General features: G+C 37.8%; 7 protein-coding genes across 10 annotated transcripts; 3 read left to right on the forward strand and 4 right to left on the reverse strand.

The window, feature by feature from the left end:
* Window positions 1–173: 173 nt before the first annotated feature.
* LOC132785897 (transmembrane protein 179) lies at window positions 174–1,432 on the reverse strand. The gene is made up of 4 exons (XM_060792209.1): window positions 1,240–1,432; window positions 1,014–1,157; window positions 700–943; window positions 174–619 (listed from the first exon to the last, which is right to left on the reverse strand). Exons 1-4 carry the CDS (start codon window positions 1,347–1,349, stop codon window positions 410–412), a joined length of 708 nt encoding a protein of 235 aa, XP_060648192.1. The 5' UTR covers window positions 1,350–1,432; the 3' UTR covers window positions 174–409.
* A 465-nt stretch (window positions 1,433–1,897) lies between these two features.
* Window positions 1,898–4,408, forward strand: LOC132785896 (uncharacterized protein CG5902). The gene is made up of 4 exons (XM_060792208.1): window positions 1,898–2,001; window positions 2,232–2,273; window positions 2,344–2,712; window positions 2,816–4,408. Exon 4 carries the CDS (start codon window positions 2,997–2,999, stop codon window positions 3,807–3,809), a length of 813 nt encoding a protein of 270 aa, XP_060648191.1. The 5' UTR covers window positions 1,898–2,001; window positions 2,232–2,273; window positions 2,344–2,712; window positions 2,816–2,996; the 3' UTR covers window positions 3,810–4,408.
* Window positions 4,409–5,520: 1,112 nt separating this feature from the next.
* On the reverse strand, window positions 5,521–8,727 carry LOC132785894 (ecdysteroid-phosphate phosphatase). Of its 4 annotated transcripts, XM_060792204.1 has the most exons (8): window positions 8,586–8,727; window positions 8,187–8,427; window positions 7,932–8,127; window positions 7,651–7,752; window positions 7,168–7,337; window positions 6,770–7,097; window positions 5,824–6,708; window positions 5,521–5,762 (listed from the first exon to the last, which is right to left on the reverse strand). In XM_060792204.1, exons 1-8 carry the CDS (start codon window positions 8,699–8,701, stop codon window positions 5,521–5,523), a joined length of 2,280 nt encoding a protein of 759 aa, XP_060648187.1. In that variant the 5' UTR covers window positions 8,702–8,727. The 4 variants fall into 4 exon arrangements, with proteins under 4 accessions (XP_060648187.1, XP_060648188.1, XP_060648189.1 ...); XM_060792205.1 differs by lacking the exon at window positions 7,651–7,752; XM_060792206.1 differs by lacking the exons at window positions 7,932–8,127; window positions 8,187–8,427; window positions 8,586–8,727 and having other exon boundaries at window positions 7,168–7,284; window positions 7,651–7,740.
* Window positions 8,728–9,375: 648 nt separating this feature from the next.
* On the forward strand, window positions 9,376–11,527 carry LOC132785898 (ras-related protein Rab-7a-like). The gene is made up of 5 exons (XM_060792210.1): window positions 9,376–9,492; window positions 10,379–10,639; window positions 10,714–10,932; window positions 10,991–11,128; window positions 11,192–11,527. The coding sequence occupies exons 2-5, from the start codon at window positions 10,460–10,462 to the stop codon at window positions 11,276–11,278; spliced, it is 624 nt and encodes a 207-aa protein (XP_060648193.1). The 5' UTR covers window positions 9,376–9,492; window positions 10,379–10,459; the 3' UTR covers window positions 11,279–11,527.
* An 824-nt stretch (window positions 11,528–12,351) lies between these two features.
* LOC132785899 (ras-related protein Rab-7a-like) lies at window positions 12,352–13,602 on the forward strand. The gene is made up of 3 exons (XM_060792212.1): window positions 12,352–12,942; window positions 12,997–13,218; window positions 13,279–13,602. Exons 1-3 carry the CDS (start codon window positions 12,811–12,813, stop codon window positions 13,504–13,506), a joined length of 582 nt encoding a protein of 193 aa, XP_060648195.1. The 5' UTR covers window positions 12,352–12,810; the 3' UTR covers window positions 13,507–13,602.
* A 2,162-nt stretch (window positions 13,603–15,764) lies between these two features.
* Window positions 15,765–16,767, reverse strand: LOC132787100 (ras-related protein Rab-7a-like). The gene is made up of 4 exons (XM_060793993.1): window positions 16,724–16,767; window positions 16,325–16,503; window positions 16,045–16,266; window positions 15,765–15,987 (listed from the first exon to the last, which is right to left on the reverse strand). Exons 2-4 carry the CDS (start codon window positions 16,481–16,483, stop codon window positions 15,850–15,852), a joined length of 519 nt encoding a protein of 172 aa, XP_060649976.1. The 5' UTR covers window positions 16,484–16,503; window positions 16,724–16,767; the 3' UTR covers window positions 15,765–15,849.
* Window positions 16,768–17,228: 461 nt separating this feature from the next.
* LOC132785214 (ras-related protein Rab-7a-like) lies at window positions 17,229–18,635 on the reverse strand. Its single transcript, XM_060791207.1, has 4 exons — window positions 18,575–18,635; window positions 17,728–17,922; window positions 17,451–17,669; window positions 17,229–17,393 (listed from the first exon to the last, which is right to left on the reverse strand). The coding sequence occupies exons 2-4, from the start codon at window positions 17,905–17,907 to the stop codon at window positions 17,229–17,231; spliced, it is 564 nt and encodes a 187-aa protein (XP_060647190.1). The 5' UTR covers window positions 17,908–17,922; window positions 18,575–18,635.
* Between the last annotated feature and the right edge of the window lie 724 nt (window positions 18,636–19,359).

Consider the following 19,359-nt stretch of genomic DNA (forward strand, 5'->3'; position numbering starts at 1 on the left):
TGCAACATTTAAAAACCAAAAAAAAAACAGATATGAAACGGAAATAACTGCAAAATAAATGTAACTGACATAACAGACTTCCCGTTGTTTGAATTCTTTATTTTTCAGTGTTGCCAAATTAAAAAATTATGCTGAATTGGCAGCACTTGTGTGTGGTAAGTAATCAACTTGGTTTTTGTAAAATGTAATGATTATTTATTGGAATACATGAGAATAATATATGTATAATATCACGTAAATAACTTAGAAGTACATGGTTAATTAAAATAACAAATTAGATGACCACTGCTTGCTGCCGCATTTCATCCGTAATTACGAGCACAAAAATTAAATGGCATAATAATATGATTATGCACATTATGAGAAAAACATAAAGTATAACAAATTGTCCACTTGGCGTACACTCCAACTATTTATTCGTCTCCGAGTCCGAGGAGGCGCCCGAGTTTGCAACTATTGGGGGTGTTGAACGACCATCGAAATGCTGTTGATTGACCAGACGTTGTCTCTCTAGATACATTGAAACCTTGATGTTCCGCACCTGATGATTGTGTACCAGTTTCAGCAAAGCAATAACTCCAATGCCCACAGAAATTGCAAATGCTCCCCATGCGCCAAACTTGAAAAATAAGAGGGGGTTAATTAATCATCCACTAAGTGTGACTACTGAGAAGTAAATTGGGTAAATATTTGACTTACCTGAGTGGTGCCCATTTCAATGTAGAATCCCGATGTGTTGATTTTCTCCGTATCACCACGGATAATATTTTGGCCAGCTGAAACTTCGCACGATGGAAAGCGTTCTGTCATGCCGTCGCACCACACAATGAATCCCAGAGTAATAAAGATGGCAGACATTATGGACATTGCCAGCATCCAAATGCCAAGCACAACGTCAACAAACAGTGCAATAAATGACTCTTCGTCCTTCATGCGCACATAACTATCGCACAATAATAACAGTAAAACCGTAAAATAATTGTCTTATGAATTTGTTTAAAAGCAACTCTCACCGGTGGATTTGTACGGCTGAGATGATGAACAGGAAGATGCCAGTAACCAATGGAAAATGACAAAAGCCACTCGATGCCCACTGCACATCAAACATGCCGTCCTCCTCTCGCCATTTCCCCGTTGTGAAAAGCAAGCAGTGACCGCTGTTGGAATTTGTTGCTCATTAGTCATTAATGAATCTCAAGTTTACATATCTTTCAGACAACTGCGCCATTGAATACATACCAAAATTGATTGAGGTTTATGGACAGGGGCAACACAATGCAAAGCGATAATATGATGAGTAGAACATGGCCAGCTATCTGGCTAAGCAAAAGTACGTTTGCCAAAGCCATTTCTTTATGCCTCTTCGATATTAGAAAGAATTACTTATTTTCTTTTTGTTTGTGTTTGGTTCCGTGCAGTGTAACCGCACATTATATCCAAAAATGTACTAACTTGATTCAGGGAATTCTCGATACATACTATACGTTTGGCTGCACTTTAATATTATTTAAATATTTTTAAAAACGGATCATTATTTACTTTAGTATTTAAAAATGTAATATATTCGCTAAAGTGTTAAAAACATTATAGTTTTGAAAATAGAGAAGCCAATACATCTCAAACTGTAACCCGAGAGCAAATACCGATACACAAGTCTCCTAAAGGATTTGTAACTCAAAAGATTGTAGTATATATTTGGTATATTTCAAGCCTATTTGATGGCACGCTGCATTTTTAATTTCACATTTTTCGCTAAATTGTTATTAGACATAACTACAAATCAGTCTATAGATTTGCGCATTTTGGGAGATTCTTTTGGAAAAATACTAAAATGTTAAGGTAAGAGGAACAGGGTTTTCAAGTATACTTGGTTAACGTTAAAATGCATATTATATAAAATTGAATTGTGGTCACACTCGGATAGCTTTAAGAAAGCTCTTTAAAAGAAAAAAATGTTAATTTGTTTACATTAAATCAATCCAATCAGATCTCACACAAAAGGTAAATCTTGTTAAAATTCTCTTTGTAAATATAAACGCAAAAAACAATAACAACATAGGCCATTTTTGTGAAACTCAGTAGTGGATGGATGGTAGTAAATGTGTGGGAAATGCAAATGAAGTGTGAACAAAGAGCAATTAAAAAGATAGGGAAACTAAAACGAATTGAAAATAAAAAACTGCATTATTTTCATTTTTCTCTTCCTCCCTTTTCGTCTTTCTTTCACGCAGATAACGAAATGAGTTTGCACTAAGCTATTTGCGAAGCAAAAGGTAAAAGATCATGCATGCAATACATATACATACATATACATTTTATTGAAAATGATTTAACACCCAACAGAGAGAAGAAAAAGGGAGATAATAACGGCGCCCACACGCGTTGATATCATCATCGTCATCGTTGTTGTTGCAATCGACAACGGGAAGGTGAAGAAGCACAAATAGCTGCAATTCAATGTTGTGTTTATGAGAGCTATGGCCAAGTAGCATACAAAACGGCAGCCAAGCAGAAGAAGAGCAAGCGAGCGAGCGAGCAAGCAAGAGAGCCAATGTCCGGAAGCGAACAACAGCAGCAGGAGCAACAAAGGTAGCAGAAAGAAGAGAGCTGTAGCTGTGTCAGTGTGTTTGTGTTCGTGTTGAGTGCAAGTGCAAGTGCAAGTGTTATACGGGCAGACCAAAAAACAGTGTGGCCAGTGACATTGTTGTCAAGGTAAGTGCTGCCCATCATTATGAACTTTACTCTCAATAAAAATGATGCCAAGGCTGATCAATGAACTATCAATCTCTTATTGTCATTATTATTATTATTGCAGTTCCGTGGTACGAGATTCGCTTGGCTGACGTTTAATTTACATGCTAGATCGAGGAGAGTGGAGAGGAGAAGTGTGATCTATAGATTTGATTTTGTTGAACCTGGATCATCAACTTGCACTGCCATTAGCTATATAAATACATATATACTTAGACTTAATCTAAACAGCAGCAGAAGCAACAATGTCCAATTCCCATTACAATAACCACCAGCAACACCACAACAACTACCAGCAGCAACAGCAGCAGCAGCAACAACAGCAGCCGCAGCATTCCAACAACAGCAATGGTGACGAGGATTACCATCAACAGCAGCCGGTGCATTACTCCCAGCACTATATGAATGGCCATGGGCCAAGGATCAGGCCCATGGACAGCGTCGCTGTGCCGGACATGTGTCTCTTCTGCTTCGAGGTGCTCGACTGTGAACTGAACAACATCGATGGTCCTGGAGTGCCAATGTTCAGCAACGATGCCTATCCGTTGTTTGTCACCTGGAAGATCGGTCGGGACAAGCGTCTGCGCGGTTGCATTGGCACCTTTAGCGCCATGGAGCTGCACAATGGTCTGCGCGAATATGCGTTGACCAGCGCCTTCAAGGATTCACGCTTTGCTCCGATTTCACGCGATGAATTCCCTCGTCTGACGGTCTCTGTGTCCATTTTGCAGAACTTTGAGGAGGCCCAGGGACATCTGGACTGGCAGCTGGGTGTGCATGGCATACGCATAGAGTTCTTGACCGAGCGCGGCCTGAAGCGCACAGCCACCTATTTGCCGCAAGTGGCCACCGAACAGGGCTGGGATCAGTTGCAGACGATTGATTCGCTGTTGCGCAAGGGCGGCTATCGCGGTGCGGTGATCACCCAGGAGCTGCGCAAGTCGATCAAGTTGACACGCTATCGCTCGCAGGAGATCCAGATGCACTACAAGGAGTATCGCGAGCATTTGGAGCGACGCGGCGGCGGCGCTCAGCAGTACGGCAAGGTGCAGTGCTAACAGTCGCAGGAGGAGGATGAGGAGGAGCAATGATCCTGGCTGCGGGCAAGCGTTGTGTTCGTCCTGCTGCTGCTCTTGCTGGGCCTGCAGTTGAGCCAGGGCATGGGATTCTTTGGCAGCAGCGTCAGTAGCAGCGGCGGCGGTAGTTTTCCCTTCACCTGAGATCGCATCGTTGCCCCGGAGATTTTGATTTCAACAGATACAACAAATATATTGTATTCTTTCTTTGTCTTATGACGCGTTTGCCACACATTTCCGACGAAGAAGCGTGGTGAGCGAGAATTTTAAAGTACTTTTTATGATTATATATACACGGAGATGAAGAGAAATGCTTAAACTACTTAACGTTCACTTGAGATAATGTTTTAATGCATATTACTCTATAAAACGATTCATTTCAAATTCAAAACAAATATTTGTATTTTAAGTTCTTTAAACAAAACAATAAATGAAGAAGAGAGAAGTGAAGAAATATGATTAACTAAACAACAAGTACATATAATTGCATGTGTATGTATAAATATTACAACTACCAATACAAAAAAGAAAGAAAAAAACAAAAAAAGAAAATAAAATAATTCAATTAAATAGTTCAACAATTATATAAATATATTTCATAGTTTTAAAAATTACTAATTCAATGCGCAATAAATAAAATGAAAAACGTCGGCTTTTTTCTGCAGAGCCGCAACATAAATCCGAGATCTCTCATATATGTTTTGTATATGTATATAACTTTATTGTTGTTGTCTTTTAAATGTGTGTGTGTGTTGTGCGTTACAATGTTTGTCGCTTATTAACTACGATTGGGCCAATATAATTGCCACTCTATATAAAGTCTGATATAGAAACTACAGTAAGAATATGCCTCTGGGTTTATAAGATATATATAATATGTATTTTGTTTTCGTTTTTGTCGAGCTTGTGGAAAAATGCGCTAGAACTACGCTAAGGCCAATGAAAAGTAGGCGCAATCAATGGAATTCATTACTAAATTAATGTGGGATGCCAACGGGCCAAGCTAAAGCATAACAAGTCGCTTAACATTAATTGCTAACTATACTTTTTGTTTTTGTTATTTAATATATATATTGTATACATGGTATTTATTGTATTGCGTTAATCATTTCTTTCATATATGTATAAAACGTATGAAAACTTCAGCAGTTAATTCATTATGCCTAAATATTTAACCATCATATTTACAGTGGATCAGAGCTTATTTCGACCACCAACAACGAACATTAAACTAAACTTTTGCGTTTAAATAAATTCAATACCTTAGTTTTTTTTGCAACAGCAAATTTAAATGTTCAATTAGAGGTTTAAAAATTTGTTTGAGAAGAATGTGAATGTTTTTGTGTTTCATTAGTGTTGGGTAACGTTGTCGTATTTCGATGAGAATTGCAGTGATTAAAAAGATTTAAAGTTGTTCGTTGGTAATGGTTGAAATAAGCTGTGATCCACTTATTATGTGTGTTTAAAGCGCAAAAAAGGGTAAACTCAACCAACTACTACAAAATTAATAACTTAAACAAGCTAAGCATTTTTTAGCATAAACTTAACAATTTACGTATTGAAGGGAATATGTTGCCGATGTGTGTGATTCTCTCTCTCTCTCTTCCTCTCTGTCCGTGTGTTTTGGTCAAAGTCAAGTGTCGTGAAGCGCTCAGTCTCAATGCGTGCAGAGAAACTGCTCCAAGCACGGGCACTAGGTGGTCGATAGCGCATTCCACTCGAAGCGCGGATTTTTCGAATGGGTCACCGGCAAGCACTCGGGCTCCACCAGCTTCCAGACGCCATCGAGCTGCTGCTCCACAGTGACTAGACTGCAGTAGGGTATCTTGTGTATCACCTGACGCAGTTCGTTGGTGTTCCGAGCCACGCCCCCCGTCAACTGACGCGAGCACGTGTCCAGCGTGGTGGCATGTGCCACAATCAGCAGATTGCCAGCTGCAAATCATAACACACACGTTTAGAGTAGGACAAAGTGGATTAATTACTGTTTACTCACTGGTTCGTTCGAGCAGCTGCAGCAGAACTTCGTGATTGCGCGTGTAAAACTGTTCTGTGGACTCCTTGAGCTGTGCTGTCAACTCGCTCGTCTGCTGCACAGGCGTGTAGCTCAAATCAATGTCGTACTTGGCCTCGGTCAACTCGCTGCTGGTCAAGAAATCGGGCACACCATTGGGATACCAGGCCATCCACTCAAAGAGTCCGGGTTCCAGCTTAATCTTGTGCTTGCCATTGAGTTGAAGACCCTCCAAGGCGCTGGTGCAAGTCTGCACACAACGATACGAAGGCGAACAGTAGACATGATCAATCTGCACCTGCGCCTCATGCAACGCTTCGCCCGTGAGCCGTGCTTGATAGAGTCCCACATTGGTGAGCGGCGAATCGTTCTGCCAGCCCTCGGGACTGTGCTTGCGTTGTGGCAGCACCTTGGGCATGTTCAGATCCTTGCGCATGTAGTTGCCAAACTCATCAAAACAGTACGGGATCCAAGTGCCAAAGGTGAAGTCAACGCGTTCGCCATGTCGCATAATGTACACCTTGCGATTCGGCGTGGAGCTCGTTGGCTGCGAGACGTGCTCCTGCTCTGCCGAGTGCACGCTCAGCGTATCGTCAGGCCTGGGTGGCTGCATGACCGGTGGCTCCACCATAATCTCATCGACGTTCTTGGACGCCGAGTGCGATGTGGACAACGAAGACATGTTGGTGGTGATCTCAATGGTTGGCGTGTGCGGATTGTGTTGATGCGACAAGTTGTGGCTGTTGAGCTGCAGCTGCAGAGATGGCAACTCCAAGCAGGGCTGCAGTGTCTGTCGCAAATACTTCTCGACGCTCTGCTCCGACTCCTCGAACGACGAGCCTTCAATGATCTCGGGATGCTGAGTGCCTGGAATAACGAGAATTTAGTCAAACAAATCCACAAGGAATGTTTGCAAGTGTTTGTTTACTTTGCTGCAGTTCACGCTGACGCTCCTCGGGCTCTGTGGAGATGCTGCGTCCGTCCACAATGTCCAGATCCTCGGCAGAGTTGAGCGATGATGCCACGCTCTTCGAAAGTTGAACTACACGATGCAGTGTCCAAGCATCCGATTCCGCAGTGCGTTCGGTGTAGTTGACAGGCAAGTGTCCGGTGCTGCCTGTGAGCCAGGAGATGCCCTCGGCCCAACCGTCGCTGGAGCTATCGACGCCCTCGCTGTTCAAGTAGATGTAGTCGCCAATACGCAACTCCAGCTCATCCGTCTCGTGTGGATTGTGTGGATAGACCACTTTTTGCACCTGCAAGCAACAGTAATCAGTGATTAGTAAAAGAAAGTGCGAGGAATTGTGATGCAATGGCAGTGCTAACTTGTTTGGTGGCGAGTCGTGGATCGCGGGAATAGAGACGCAGCTCCCAATTGGATGCGCAGCTGGCGTCGAGAGTTTCCACAAGTGATTTCAGTGCATTGAATTGTGCCTGCGGGAACTGATAGGCGAGCGTCAGGTGCAGACTCTTAACGTGTGGCTCGAGTGAGATCGCTACGGGTTATCGAAACGAAACGCGAAACGAATCGAAGTCTATTAGAAGACCAAACAAATACAACTGAAGCGCTCTAGCTTAACACTCAACTACTTATATTCATAAATACTTGAGTGAATGTGATGTCACTATGACTTGCAAGGCACGTCATCGCGTCATTAACATCAATAAAGATAAGCGTACGAACTACAATTACAATTCAAAAAGTAAGCATGCAATTGATAGCTACAAGTGTTAGTCATTTAAGTGTGTTTGAGTGTGGGAAACCCTAAGGTGATAACAAGATTTCTAATCTATAGATTCACTGCTTACATCGACTGCTGCGTGGAATGCAGCGAGTGCCCGAGGAGACGGCGCCGCACCAAGGGAAGCAGGCGACAATAGCATCCAGCTGCTCATAAGTGTCGCTTATAACTGCCATAACCATTCATTTGTTGTCCGTTTTAGTGGTTTGTGCAGGCACAAAGAGATAGGAGAAGAGAACGAAACCGTAAGCCACTCCAACCATAATTAATTAAGGTGCAAATTAAACCAGCGGAAAAACAAAAGATCAACTGCAACCGAAATAAAATGGGCGACGACGCTTGGCCTACTTGAATTGGACACCTCCTTGACATATTGCAAAGCCAGTCGCTTCAAATAGTTCGCATCATCTTCGGCCACAAAGAAGCCCATAAAGTTCTGGCTCATATACGGCTCCAGCTTGATGGGGCGATCCAACAAAGCGCCCGTCATGTCCACCACTTGCTTCAGAGCCTTCGACAGCTGCAGCGAGCATTCATCGGGCGCCTGACAATAAACCACCAATTAGTAAGCACTTAGATAACATAATCAAGTTACTGTCACACCTTGAAGAACGACACGAGCGTTATATGCGGCACATAATTGTGAGCGCCATTCCAGCCGCACATTTGACGCGACTTCGCCCAGAATTCCTCGAGCTGCTGCAGAAATGGTCCCGTGGGACACGCGTAGATGATGTACTCTCGTGGTGCGCACTCGTCTAAGGTGGCATCGTTGACGTGCGCCAACAGCCAGTCCGATGCAATTTGCACGCCCCGATTACCCGTCGAAGCCAAAGCTTTTTCTCTACAGCGCAAGCAGAAAAAAATGGGAAAATAATCAATAAATCTTGGTGCTGTGTTGTCAGTTAAACATTTGGTTTGCTGTTGGCGTTCAAACTGCACTAATCACAGCAAATGCAAATGCATATAGGGGTGAGGAGTCATTCGAGAAGTGCCACCTACGCTCTGTGCTTTTGGAAGCCCATTTGGAGTAATGTTTGGAGCGGGGTCAGGTGCGGTTTCATGCTGCTGCAGATTCGCGTTGGCGTTTGGTTCTTACGCGGCGGTAGCGTTGCCATTTTTGCTTATCTTGCGCTTACTCCGACAATGCCTGATTCGGTGCACACAATTTTTTGCGGCTGTTGTTAGATTTTTATTGATGTTTATTGCTTTGATTAAGTGCAAATGTTACTACAAAAAATCTATTACTTTGTTTTTCGTTTTGGCAGTGTGACTAGATTAGATTACGTTTAAAACATTTATGTCTTCTTTGTGGTATTTTTTGGTATATAAAGAGGCGCGTCATTTTAAACAGTGTTATTGTCGCGATGTTAAAATTAAATGTAGATGTCGTGTATAACATTATCTTTTTACTAATTTGCCTTTGCGCCTCTTAAAACTCTATGAGTTATCAAAGTAACGCACCTATATTTTAGGATAAGCCTAATAATGGTATTTCAATATAATAGAAGCATATACCATACACAAGGTTAAGAAATAAATAATAATTGATTAACCTAATAAAATTAATTTAAACATGACATTCTATACAAAAAAAAATATTTAATGTCATAGAAAAGCAATACGTATTTTTCGATGAGGAGCATAATGTTAAATTTGCGTTGCTGAGAATTCTGTTAATTAACATTTTCAGCGATCTGTCATACCCACAAAAGTGTTACCAGCCCCGTAGTTATGAAGTCGTATATTTTGGTATATCTTGCGACATAAAATAGTATATATTCAAATGCAACTCGCGGTCACGCAGTTGATATTGGCCAAAATTTCTACGGAAAACAAAAAAAAATTAACTGCGTAGTTCAAGAGAAATAAAGTGCGTCCTAAACAACAAGTAGTAATACTTTACAACGTAAGTGCTTCGCAATGTTATTACCGTGTGTTGCAATACCTAAAAAGTGCGCCATTTGAGACAAAAACTCTGTGAAAAAAAATTGTTACGCAGCAGTAAAAACAGTATGGAAAATGCCATTGGAGCCCAGACACAGAAAAACATACACACATATGTACACGCACACAAATGCATGCATACAGATGTTGTTACAGTGGTATAAGTGCGCAAAAACAAGTCATTTGTGGGTGCATCAGGGGGGGAACGGAAGGTGGAACGCTAGACTCGCAGTTTTTATTTTTTCTGCGTTTCGCATAGTTTTTAGTTTGCTTCTTGCAGTTGTGTGTTTAGATTATGTACTTGGAATTGTATTACTCCCCCTTCCCTGCCAGTGATTAATAATATGGGCGTTTTCATTTCATTTCGTTTTGTTATGTGAATGAAGTGTTTTCAACTAATAACTGTGATTGTGAATTCATTCATAGCCTTTGTTTGTCGCACACATCTCCTTCCTTTGTTGTCAACATCATCATCATCATCGTCACTTTCTCTGCGATGCTTACGCTCAACGTCGTGTACACATTATCATTATTTTTATTATCGCTCCGATGCGGGCTCCCTTCCCCTTTGTCCGTCCTCCCCATTAGATACCGCGTACTCTCATTGCTGTTCCAATGGTCAGTCATTGTTCGTAGTGTGAGTCACATGTGCAGCGTTGTTGTGTTTGCTGTGCTGGATGATCTGAATTTATCATTTAAGCTTGGCCGCAAAGCTTCAGTGCAGAATTTGTCAATGTTGCCAAGCGCATTTTTTTTTTAAATCCCAGGCGTTTGAGATAAGCGCGTAATTAAATTACAGCTAAAGAAGGTATTTTTAACTAGAAGTGGCTACGTCTTTTCTATTTCAGACAACAACAAGAACAGCAACAACGAGAAAAACGCTCAACTAGCGAAAAGCACATAGGAAAAAACAAAAACAAAACATCGATATGGCCAGCCGAAAGAAATCTTTGCTGAAAGTCATCATATTGGGGGACAGCAGCGTTGGCAAGACCTCACTGATGAATCAATATGTAAACAAACGCTTCTCTAATCAGTATAAAGCAACGATCGGAGCTGACTTTTGCACGAAAGAAGTTGTCGTCAATGATCGCGTCGTCACAATGCAGGTAAAACATAAACTAAACAATGATTCACGAATCGGTTCACTGAACACTCACTGATCATTCTAATTATTAACTAGATTTGGGACACGGCTGGTCAAGAGCGCTTCCAATCACTCGGTGTGGCCTTCTATCGTGGCGCCGATTGTTGTGTGCTCGTTTACGATGTAACGGCGCCCAACTCTTTCAAGAATCTTGACTCGTGGCGTGATGAGTTCTTAATACAGGCCAGTCCACGGGATCCCGAGCATTTCCCCTTCGTGGTGCTGGGCAATAAAGTGGACCTAGATAACCGTCAAGTGAGTAAATTGTGTGCACACAATGATAACATGATCTCACCATTTTGATTGATTGCAGGTGTCGACGCGCAGAGCCCAGCAGTGGTGCCAATCGAAAAACGATATACCCTACTACGAGACTTCAGCCAAGGAGGGCATCAACGTTGAGATGGCGTTTCAAACCATAGCAAAGAATGCGCTAGAACAAGAGACGGAGGTATGACTATTTGCATCTTATTTTTATCGATTTACTAATTCGAATTTCTATTGTTACTATTAGGCTGAACTCATCAACGATTTCCCCGATCAAATACGCTTGAATTCTGATAATAATCGTCCAGGCAACACCGACAATTGTCAATGCTAATGCAACAGCAGCAGGCTGCAGCATCAACAAATGGAGTTCAATATGAATACAGAAGAAGAATACAACGCAAAGTGCATAATTACACAATCTATATTATACATAATAGTACATACATAAATAACAGCATATATTATGAGTATAAAAAGCAAATATAAAAAATGCAGAGATCGGGAAGCAGATGGAGATGGAAATGGAAATGGAGATAAAGAACAACAGCAAAGTGTACACGTTTAAGATTAAGTAAAACAATTGCAGCAACAGAATAGTTATAATTATATAGTACGCTAAATTCAGATAAATTTCAACAGATTTGTAACGTACAAGTTCTCCCGTTATTACTATACATACATATTATAATTATATTATGGTCTGTTCTATTCGTGTATTTACCAATCATAAACAACTTTTTACATATTGTGCATGCCCTCCTAGTAATATTTTTGCCATTAGTAAAATTATTGCACGCGCCGCCGTTGCAAGTTGCTACATCAGAGAATCAGAATAACAAACAAAAACTAAAATAATGAAAAACAAAAAGAAAACAAAACATACAAAATCTTGTGATTGTAAATTTAATAAATACAAAAATATACATTTTTATTGTAATTAATTATAATTATTTGCCTGCACCTTCAACGCGATCGGCATTCACTTGGCTCACAGCTTACTTTTGCCTAAATCTTAAAATTGTTTGCTTATCAATCGATTTGAGCCTAATTTTCTTTAATTCCCATTTGTTAGTATTATAACGAATTACTTCTGTTTTGGTAAAAGAGAAAATGAAACAGAAATTGTGTAAACTTTATATTAATGTAATTTTCATATGTTTTCATTTAACTTTCTCATAATTTTGGTTTAATTTTTACAATAAACATTTGAAAAACTTAAGATATTGCAACAGACACAACTTCAAATAAGCTAAGCAAACAATAAATTTGTCTCTTTTGAAGCAGTTTGAGATGAGTTTGCAGAATAACAATTACATTTCTATATGAATTCAATTAAAAGTTTGTATAATTTCAGTAAGTATAAAAATTGCTGAGAATTAACCGCAAATCGAATATATACAATCGTAGGCACTATAAACATTAAAATAAACACTTATAATTCTCTCCATGGTGCGTCACAATTCTTACCTATAAATAAGTAAATAATACAAATAATGTAAAGAAACGTTGGCGAGGTAATCAGTTCAAATTCTGCAACTCGATAAGGAGGTTCGTCTTTAGTTGTGCATTACAAAGTGACCTGAAGTAGTTGAGAAACTAAATTTGGAATACAAACTATTATTTATAGTATATTCAATTGATCACGCTTTATAAATATGTACTGTTGTGCAACTAGAATTAACTATATATACTCTACAACTTCGTGATTAATAACCGACGTAAAGCTCAATGCACAATGAAAATGAGTGTACAATAAGTTCTAAATTTAATAGAAAAATTAATATTTCTACAGCTCCCAACAAAAAAGAAGAAACATGTCGAATCGCCATATTCCGATTCTGAAAGTCCTTCTCTTGGGGGGATATGTGCGTTGGGAAAACTTCTTTGATGCGTCGTTACGTAAACAAAACTTTTACCTCCGTCTATAAAAATACGGTTGGTGCGGATCTTGGCACTAAGCGATTGGTTATAAATGAAAGCTTGGTGAATTTGCAGGTGAGTAAAGATAATAAAATAATTTCGACCACTGAATCTCTATAATTAAAGCAGATATGGGACACAGCAGGACAAGAAATATGTGGAAAGCTGGGCACGATTTTCTATCGTGGAGCCGATTGCTGCTTTCTTGTCTTTGACGTTACGAGCCGAAAATCCTTCCAGAATTTGAGCAAGTGGTGGGAGGATTTCTTTTCGATGGCTGGAATAAAAAATCGCGACAAATTTCCACTTGCTGTGGTGGGAAATAAAATTGACTTGGAAAATGAGAGAGAAGTAAGTGGTCATCAAATCCTGAATACGTGTTTTCGGTAACTTAAATTCCATTTAATCCAGGTCTCAAAGCGAGAAGCTCAGCAGTGGTGCAAATCGTTTTCCGTTCCCTACTTTGAATGCTCGGCGAAAGATGGCAGCGACGTGGAACTGGCATTTGAATCGTTGGCAGAGAAAGCCGTGGCCATCCAGGACGAAAAGTGGGTCGAACCTGTCACTTACTTTAATGAGTCCTTCGTAATAGTGGATGCACCTCCAGAAAAACGACGAAAGAAGTGCGACTGCAACTAAAAAGAGATTGATTTCGTTTTCAAAATACATTAATATTATTAAATATATTTAAATGTATAAATTACATAATATTTTTAATGAAATTATTAAATTTATTATGAACTAACTTTTAAATCATCGTTTTTTTCGTTTGGGCGTAAAAATTCAAATTTAACGGCTTCCGAAGTAGTTACAAGAAAGCTGACTGCTATAACACTCGAATTGTAGAAATTTAAATTGAGCGCCAAAGGTAAGTTTTCACTTGCTGCTGATTTCTGTTTGCCTGGTATTTCACATGGTATCTTCCATGTATTTTGCACTTCAGCGAGTCTCACACTAACACACACACACGCATGACTGACACACATATTTGTTGTAGTTGTTGTTGTTGTTGTAGCCACAATTATTGTTGTTGTAATTGTAGAAGTAGTTGTTGTTGCAAACCTCAGTTGCTAAAATCAATCCAAATAACAGCTGAAGTACCAGGCAAACATAAATTGGCAGTAAGCTGCAAATTTTCTGAGCTTCCGTTTAAGAGGACATTACTGTTGAAGCAAGCGCATTTTAGGTGAGTGGTTCACTCTCCACTCCGCCGATCGAAAATCACTCAATGCTTTTCGCTCACTCACAAAGCGCTCACGCACAAGCAAGCACTCAAGTTCTAGTGCTCTCAACATATTAATTTAAAAGAAGCGCCAAAGTTAGGTTTTCGCTTGCTGCTGATTTCTGTTTGCCTGGTAGTTCAGCTGGTATTCTTCCTGTATTTTGGACTTCGGCGACTTCACACAAACACATGGCTGACATACAGATTTGTTTTAATTATGCATTTGAATTTGTAAAGCTGCTTTAGTTTTGGATAATTCATTTAAAGTTCTATTTTTAAAGTTAACGATCAATAAAGTATCAGCGACTACAGCAACAGCTTTGACAAACGTGTGTGAGACTCGTCGAAATTCAAAATGTTACTAAAATGCCACCGAAATACCAGGCAAACAGAAATTAATAGAAAGCGAAAAGCTAATTTAATTTCTCGATGTTGAGTGTTATAGCTCTGAGCTTTCTTGCATGTGCTTCATCAACCTCTTACTTTGGCGCCTCATTTAAATCCTGAAGCTTGAGTGTTATAGCACTGAGCTTTCTATCAGTTGCTTAAGCAATCGTTCAATTTGAATTTTACCCAACAAATTTCATTTTAAATTATCATTTAAAAATGGTGATTTTAATTTTTGCCAATTGTTTTCAAATGAACACAAATGATTATTAGGCAACATTTATTTGAATTGAAAGATCAAATCTCTCTACGTTGCTGGTCTAAATATTCATTGAGAGAAAGATTCACAATGCTATGTTCGCGAGTTCATGACTCTTAACAGCAATGCCTCAAATGCCGCTTTCACGTTGGTTCCATCATGTGCCGAGCACTATAAGTAGGGAATGAGGAGATCATCGCACCACTTCTGGGCTTCTTGCGTTGACACCTGGATTAAATTGAGTTCAGTAGAGTTGAGTTGAGATGCAGTAATAAATAATTGTAATTACAAATGAACTTACGGTGCGAGTTTTCTTGTATCTTTCTCACCGATAACTCAAGTCTTTATGCTTTTAAATATAAAAACGTTTTCTTAACGGTCCATACAGACGAACTCTCATCTTTTGAAAGAAACGATAGATCTACAAATCGATGTCTTAGAGAATTCTTTCCAACCAATGGATTCCCCTCGATCACGACTGTTATATCCCGACTAGGTTCTTTGGACATGCTTCTTTGTTGATCCTGAACAAGTATAAATATTACCTTTTCATTTTTAATTTGCTTTATTAAAACCAAAAAATATATATAAATTAATGTTATTTAATTAATAAGTAATACATATTTCTGACCTTTTATGAAACATTCATAAACGTATTTTTGGATTTCAAAGATGAACTGAATATTTCTTCAAATTTGTTCTACTTCTTATAGGGATTAGCTTCAGCTAATAAGTAATACATATTTCTGACCTTTTATGAAACATTCATAAACGTATTTTTGGATTTCAAAGATGAACTGAATATTTCTTCAAATTTGTTCTACTTCTTATAGGGATTAGCTTCAGCTAACACAACAAAGTTCATATAGCATATAGGAGATTTGTGGTTTAGTACATATTATAAAACCATTATTATTATTCACTCGGTTACAAAAATTCAAATTCTAAGAACAAATGAAGCTCATAGCTTGCCCTTGAGGTTAATAATAATAATATGAAGAAATTTGAAGAACACATTTGCAATCCAGTACCGCGGTTGGTTTTCTGTATAATTTTATTCAGTGATATTTAGTAAAAGGCAAGTTCGAATTGCATGAATCAGATACATTTCAAATTATAACTTATAGGTGTATGCAAGTTTAGCTGTCATCGCTTCAAACACCTGTTGCACATTTATATCATGCTTCGAGGAGCACTCAAAGTAGGGAATGGAAAACGATTTACACCAATCTTGAGCCTCTTGTTTTGACACCTGGATAAAATTGATTTTAAGTTAATTAAAACACAGTAAAATTCGAGGATCACTTACTTTTCTATAATTTTCCAAGTCAATTTTAGTACCCACAACAGTAACCGGGAATTCGTAAGGATTCTGTTTATTTGCCATTACAAAAAATTCATCCCGCCAAAAACTAAGACTTTCGAATGATTTTCGACACGTAACATCAAAGACAAAAATGCAGCAATGGGCTTCTCTATAGAATACCTCGCCCGTACCTTTAAATCCATCATGCCTCGATGTGTCCCAAATCTATAATATCTGTAGTGATTCAGAATCGAATAAAAATTGATTGCATTGTTTCGCTAACCTGCAGGGAAACCAAATTGTCATTTAGAATCAAATCCTTTCTAAATAGATCCACTCCAATCGTTGTATTGCATTTACCAGAATATTCTTCATTGATATATCGACATGCCAAAGAAGTTTTTCCAACAAACTTGTTCCCCAAGAGCAAAATATTTAGCATCGGTTTATTGTTTGTTGGTCCTGAATTAAAAAAAGAATAAATGTTAATTAAAATTTATAAATCAGTCATTTTGTATTTTTAAGCATTTTAAATATGCATTAAGGTCGAAAACAAATGTAACGACAGATTTAACAGAATCAGAGGTAAAAGATTGTATTGAAATTAGAGCGTGTCAACAGAGCGGCTTGTATTTGTCATAATTTTAGTATATTAATAAATCTCGCGGTCTCACTTACTTACTTTAAATTTTTAAATTTCGTTATTAAAGTTGTTCATCTATTTCTATGAATATTCCATCCGGAATTTGCGAGTAGAATTCATAAATCAATGTTAAATTAAATGCTTATATAAATTAATAAATAATACATATGTATTTCTCACCTTTTATGAATGTTAAAATAATATTGCAACTCAAGACCAAAAAACGCCTTATTGGATTTCAAATGTTGAACTGACTTCTTCTTCAACATTTTTTCTACTTTTTATAGGAATAAGCTGCTGCTAACACAAAGAACTTTATATAGCAAATAGGAGATTTGTGGTTTACTAATATTACTATTATTATTCATTCGGTTACGAAAATTCCAAATCTTCATTATTTATTTCTAACAATAAATGAAGGGGGATATATAAAACTCCAAGGTTGGTCGGTCATAGCTTGCTCTTGAGGTTGATAATAATAATATGGAGCAAAAGGCGAGTTCGAATTGCATGGAACACCAAACAAATAAAAAAATCAATAACATTATTTATTATTGCATATCCTAATTCCTTTTGGAATACATTTCATTGCAAGTTTGGCTGTCATCGCTTCAAACACCTCTTGCACATTTATGTCATCTTTCGCGGAGCACTCAAAGTAGGGAATTGAGAACGATTTACACCAATCTTCAGCCTCTTGTTTTGACACCTAAATAAAATTTAATTTAAGTTAACAGAAACACAGTAAAATTCGAGGAGCACTTACTTCTCTTTCATTTTCCAAGTCAATTTTAGTACCCACAAGAGCAACCGGGAATTCATTAGGGTTCTTTTCTGCTCTTAGAAAAAATTCATCCCGCCAAAAATTAAGACTTTCAAATGATTTCCGATACGTAACATCAAAGACAAAAATGCAGCAATCGGCTGATCTAAGGAATGGCGTGTGCTTTTTTTTAAATCCATCATACCCAGATGTGTCCCAAATCTATAATAACTGTAGTGATTTAGAATCGAATAAAAATTGATTGCATTGTTTCGCTAACCACCAGGGAAACCAAATTGTCATTTAGATTCAAATCCTTTCTAAATATTTCCGCTCCAATCGTTTTTCTGTATTTACCAGAATATTGTTCATTGTTATATCGACATGCCAATGAAGTTTTTCCAACGAACTCGTCCCCCAAGAGCCAGATATGCAGTGTCGGTTTATTGTTTTGTGACATGTCTATTAGTTGGACCTAAATTAAAACAAGTAAGAAAGCTACAGTCGAGTGTACTCGTTTTAAAGTCAACACAGAACAATAGACGTTACAAGTATCCACATGAAAGTTTGCGAAAGTTATAGGATGTGCAAATTCTAGAAGAGCTTGATGTAAATTATAAAGAACAAAGTCTGTTGTCGTGAAGTCATGTGATTGGCGATAGACAATTTAATTTGTTTGAAGGTGTGTTTATAATTCGATTGAAATGTTGGCTAATAAAAGATTAGTTATGTATTTTGAATAAAGAATTGGTGATTTGAACTGACTATTGTATATTATTGAATATGTACATAAATTAAAGAAATGGTCTATAAGAGAATATAACCTGAGATATTTTAAAATAACCTACGACGTGTTAAAAATAGAAGTAAAGTTATGTTATGAAAGATTATATGAATTTGAGATTATTTGGCTAGGTTTTTATGAAGTATTAAATAAAAATGGAAAGTTTGAATAAACTGAGATAGTGTATATGCTTAATTTTTAAATTGCAATATTAAAAATGTTCTCATATGATTAATCCATCCGGAATTTGCGAGTAGAATTCATAAACAAATGTTAAATTAAATGCTTATGTTATTATTATAAATTAATGTGATTTAATTAATGAATAATACATATTTCTCACCTTTTATGAATGTTTAAATAAAATTTCAATTGAAGACCAAACGCCTTATTGGATTTCAAATGTTGAACTGACTGCTTCCTTAACATTTTCTCTACTTTTTATAGGGATAAGCTGCTGCTAACACAAAGAACTTTATATAGCAAATAGGAGATTTGTGGTTTACTAATATTACTATTATTATTCATTCGGTTATGAAAATTACATAATTCGTCCTTTTCTAAGAATAAATAAAGTTGGATATATAAATCTCCAAGGGTGGTCGGTCATAGCATGCTCTTGAGGTTATTAATAATAATAATATGAGGAAATTTAAAAAAGACGTCAGTATAACTCAATACATCTGTTGGTTTCTGTATAATTTTATTCATTGATATGGAGCAAAAGGCGAGTTCGAATTGCATGAAACACCAAATAAATACAGAAATCTATATTATTATTTATTATTGCATATTTCTGATGAGTAAATTATATAATATGATTTGTAATTTATGAAAATCAAGGGATGATCATGAGAATGTTCAAATAATTATAACCTAAAACGGAATGCAAAGGAATTTGGAATACTTTCCAAATTATAACTTTTAGATTTTTTTCCATTTTGCCTATCATCGTTTCAAACATCTGTTGCACCTTTATGTCATCTTTCGAGGAGCACTCAAAGTAGGGAATTGAAAACGATTTACACCAATCTTGAGCCTCTTGTTTTGACACCTGGATAAAATTTAATTTAAGTTAACGAAATCAGTAAAATTCGAGGAGTACTTACTTCTCTTTCATTTTCCAAG

This window comes from Drosophila nasuta, chromosome 2R, assembly GCF_023558535.2.
Source record: "Drosophila nasuta strain 15112-1781.00 chromosome 2R, ASM2355853v1, whole genome shotgun sequence".
In the NCBI taxonomy this organism is placed as follows: domain Eukaryota; kingdom Metazoa; phylum Arthropoda; class Insecta; order Diptera; family Drosophilidae; genus Drosophila; species Drosophila nasuta.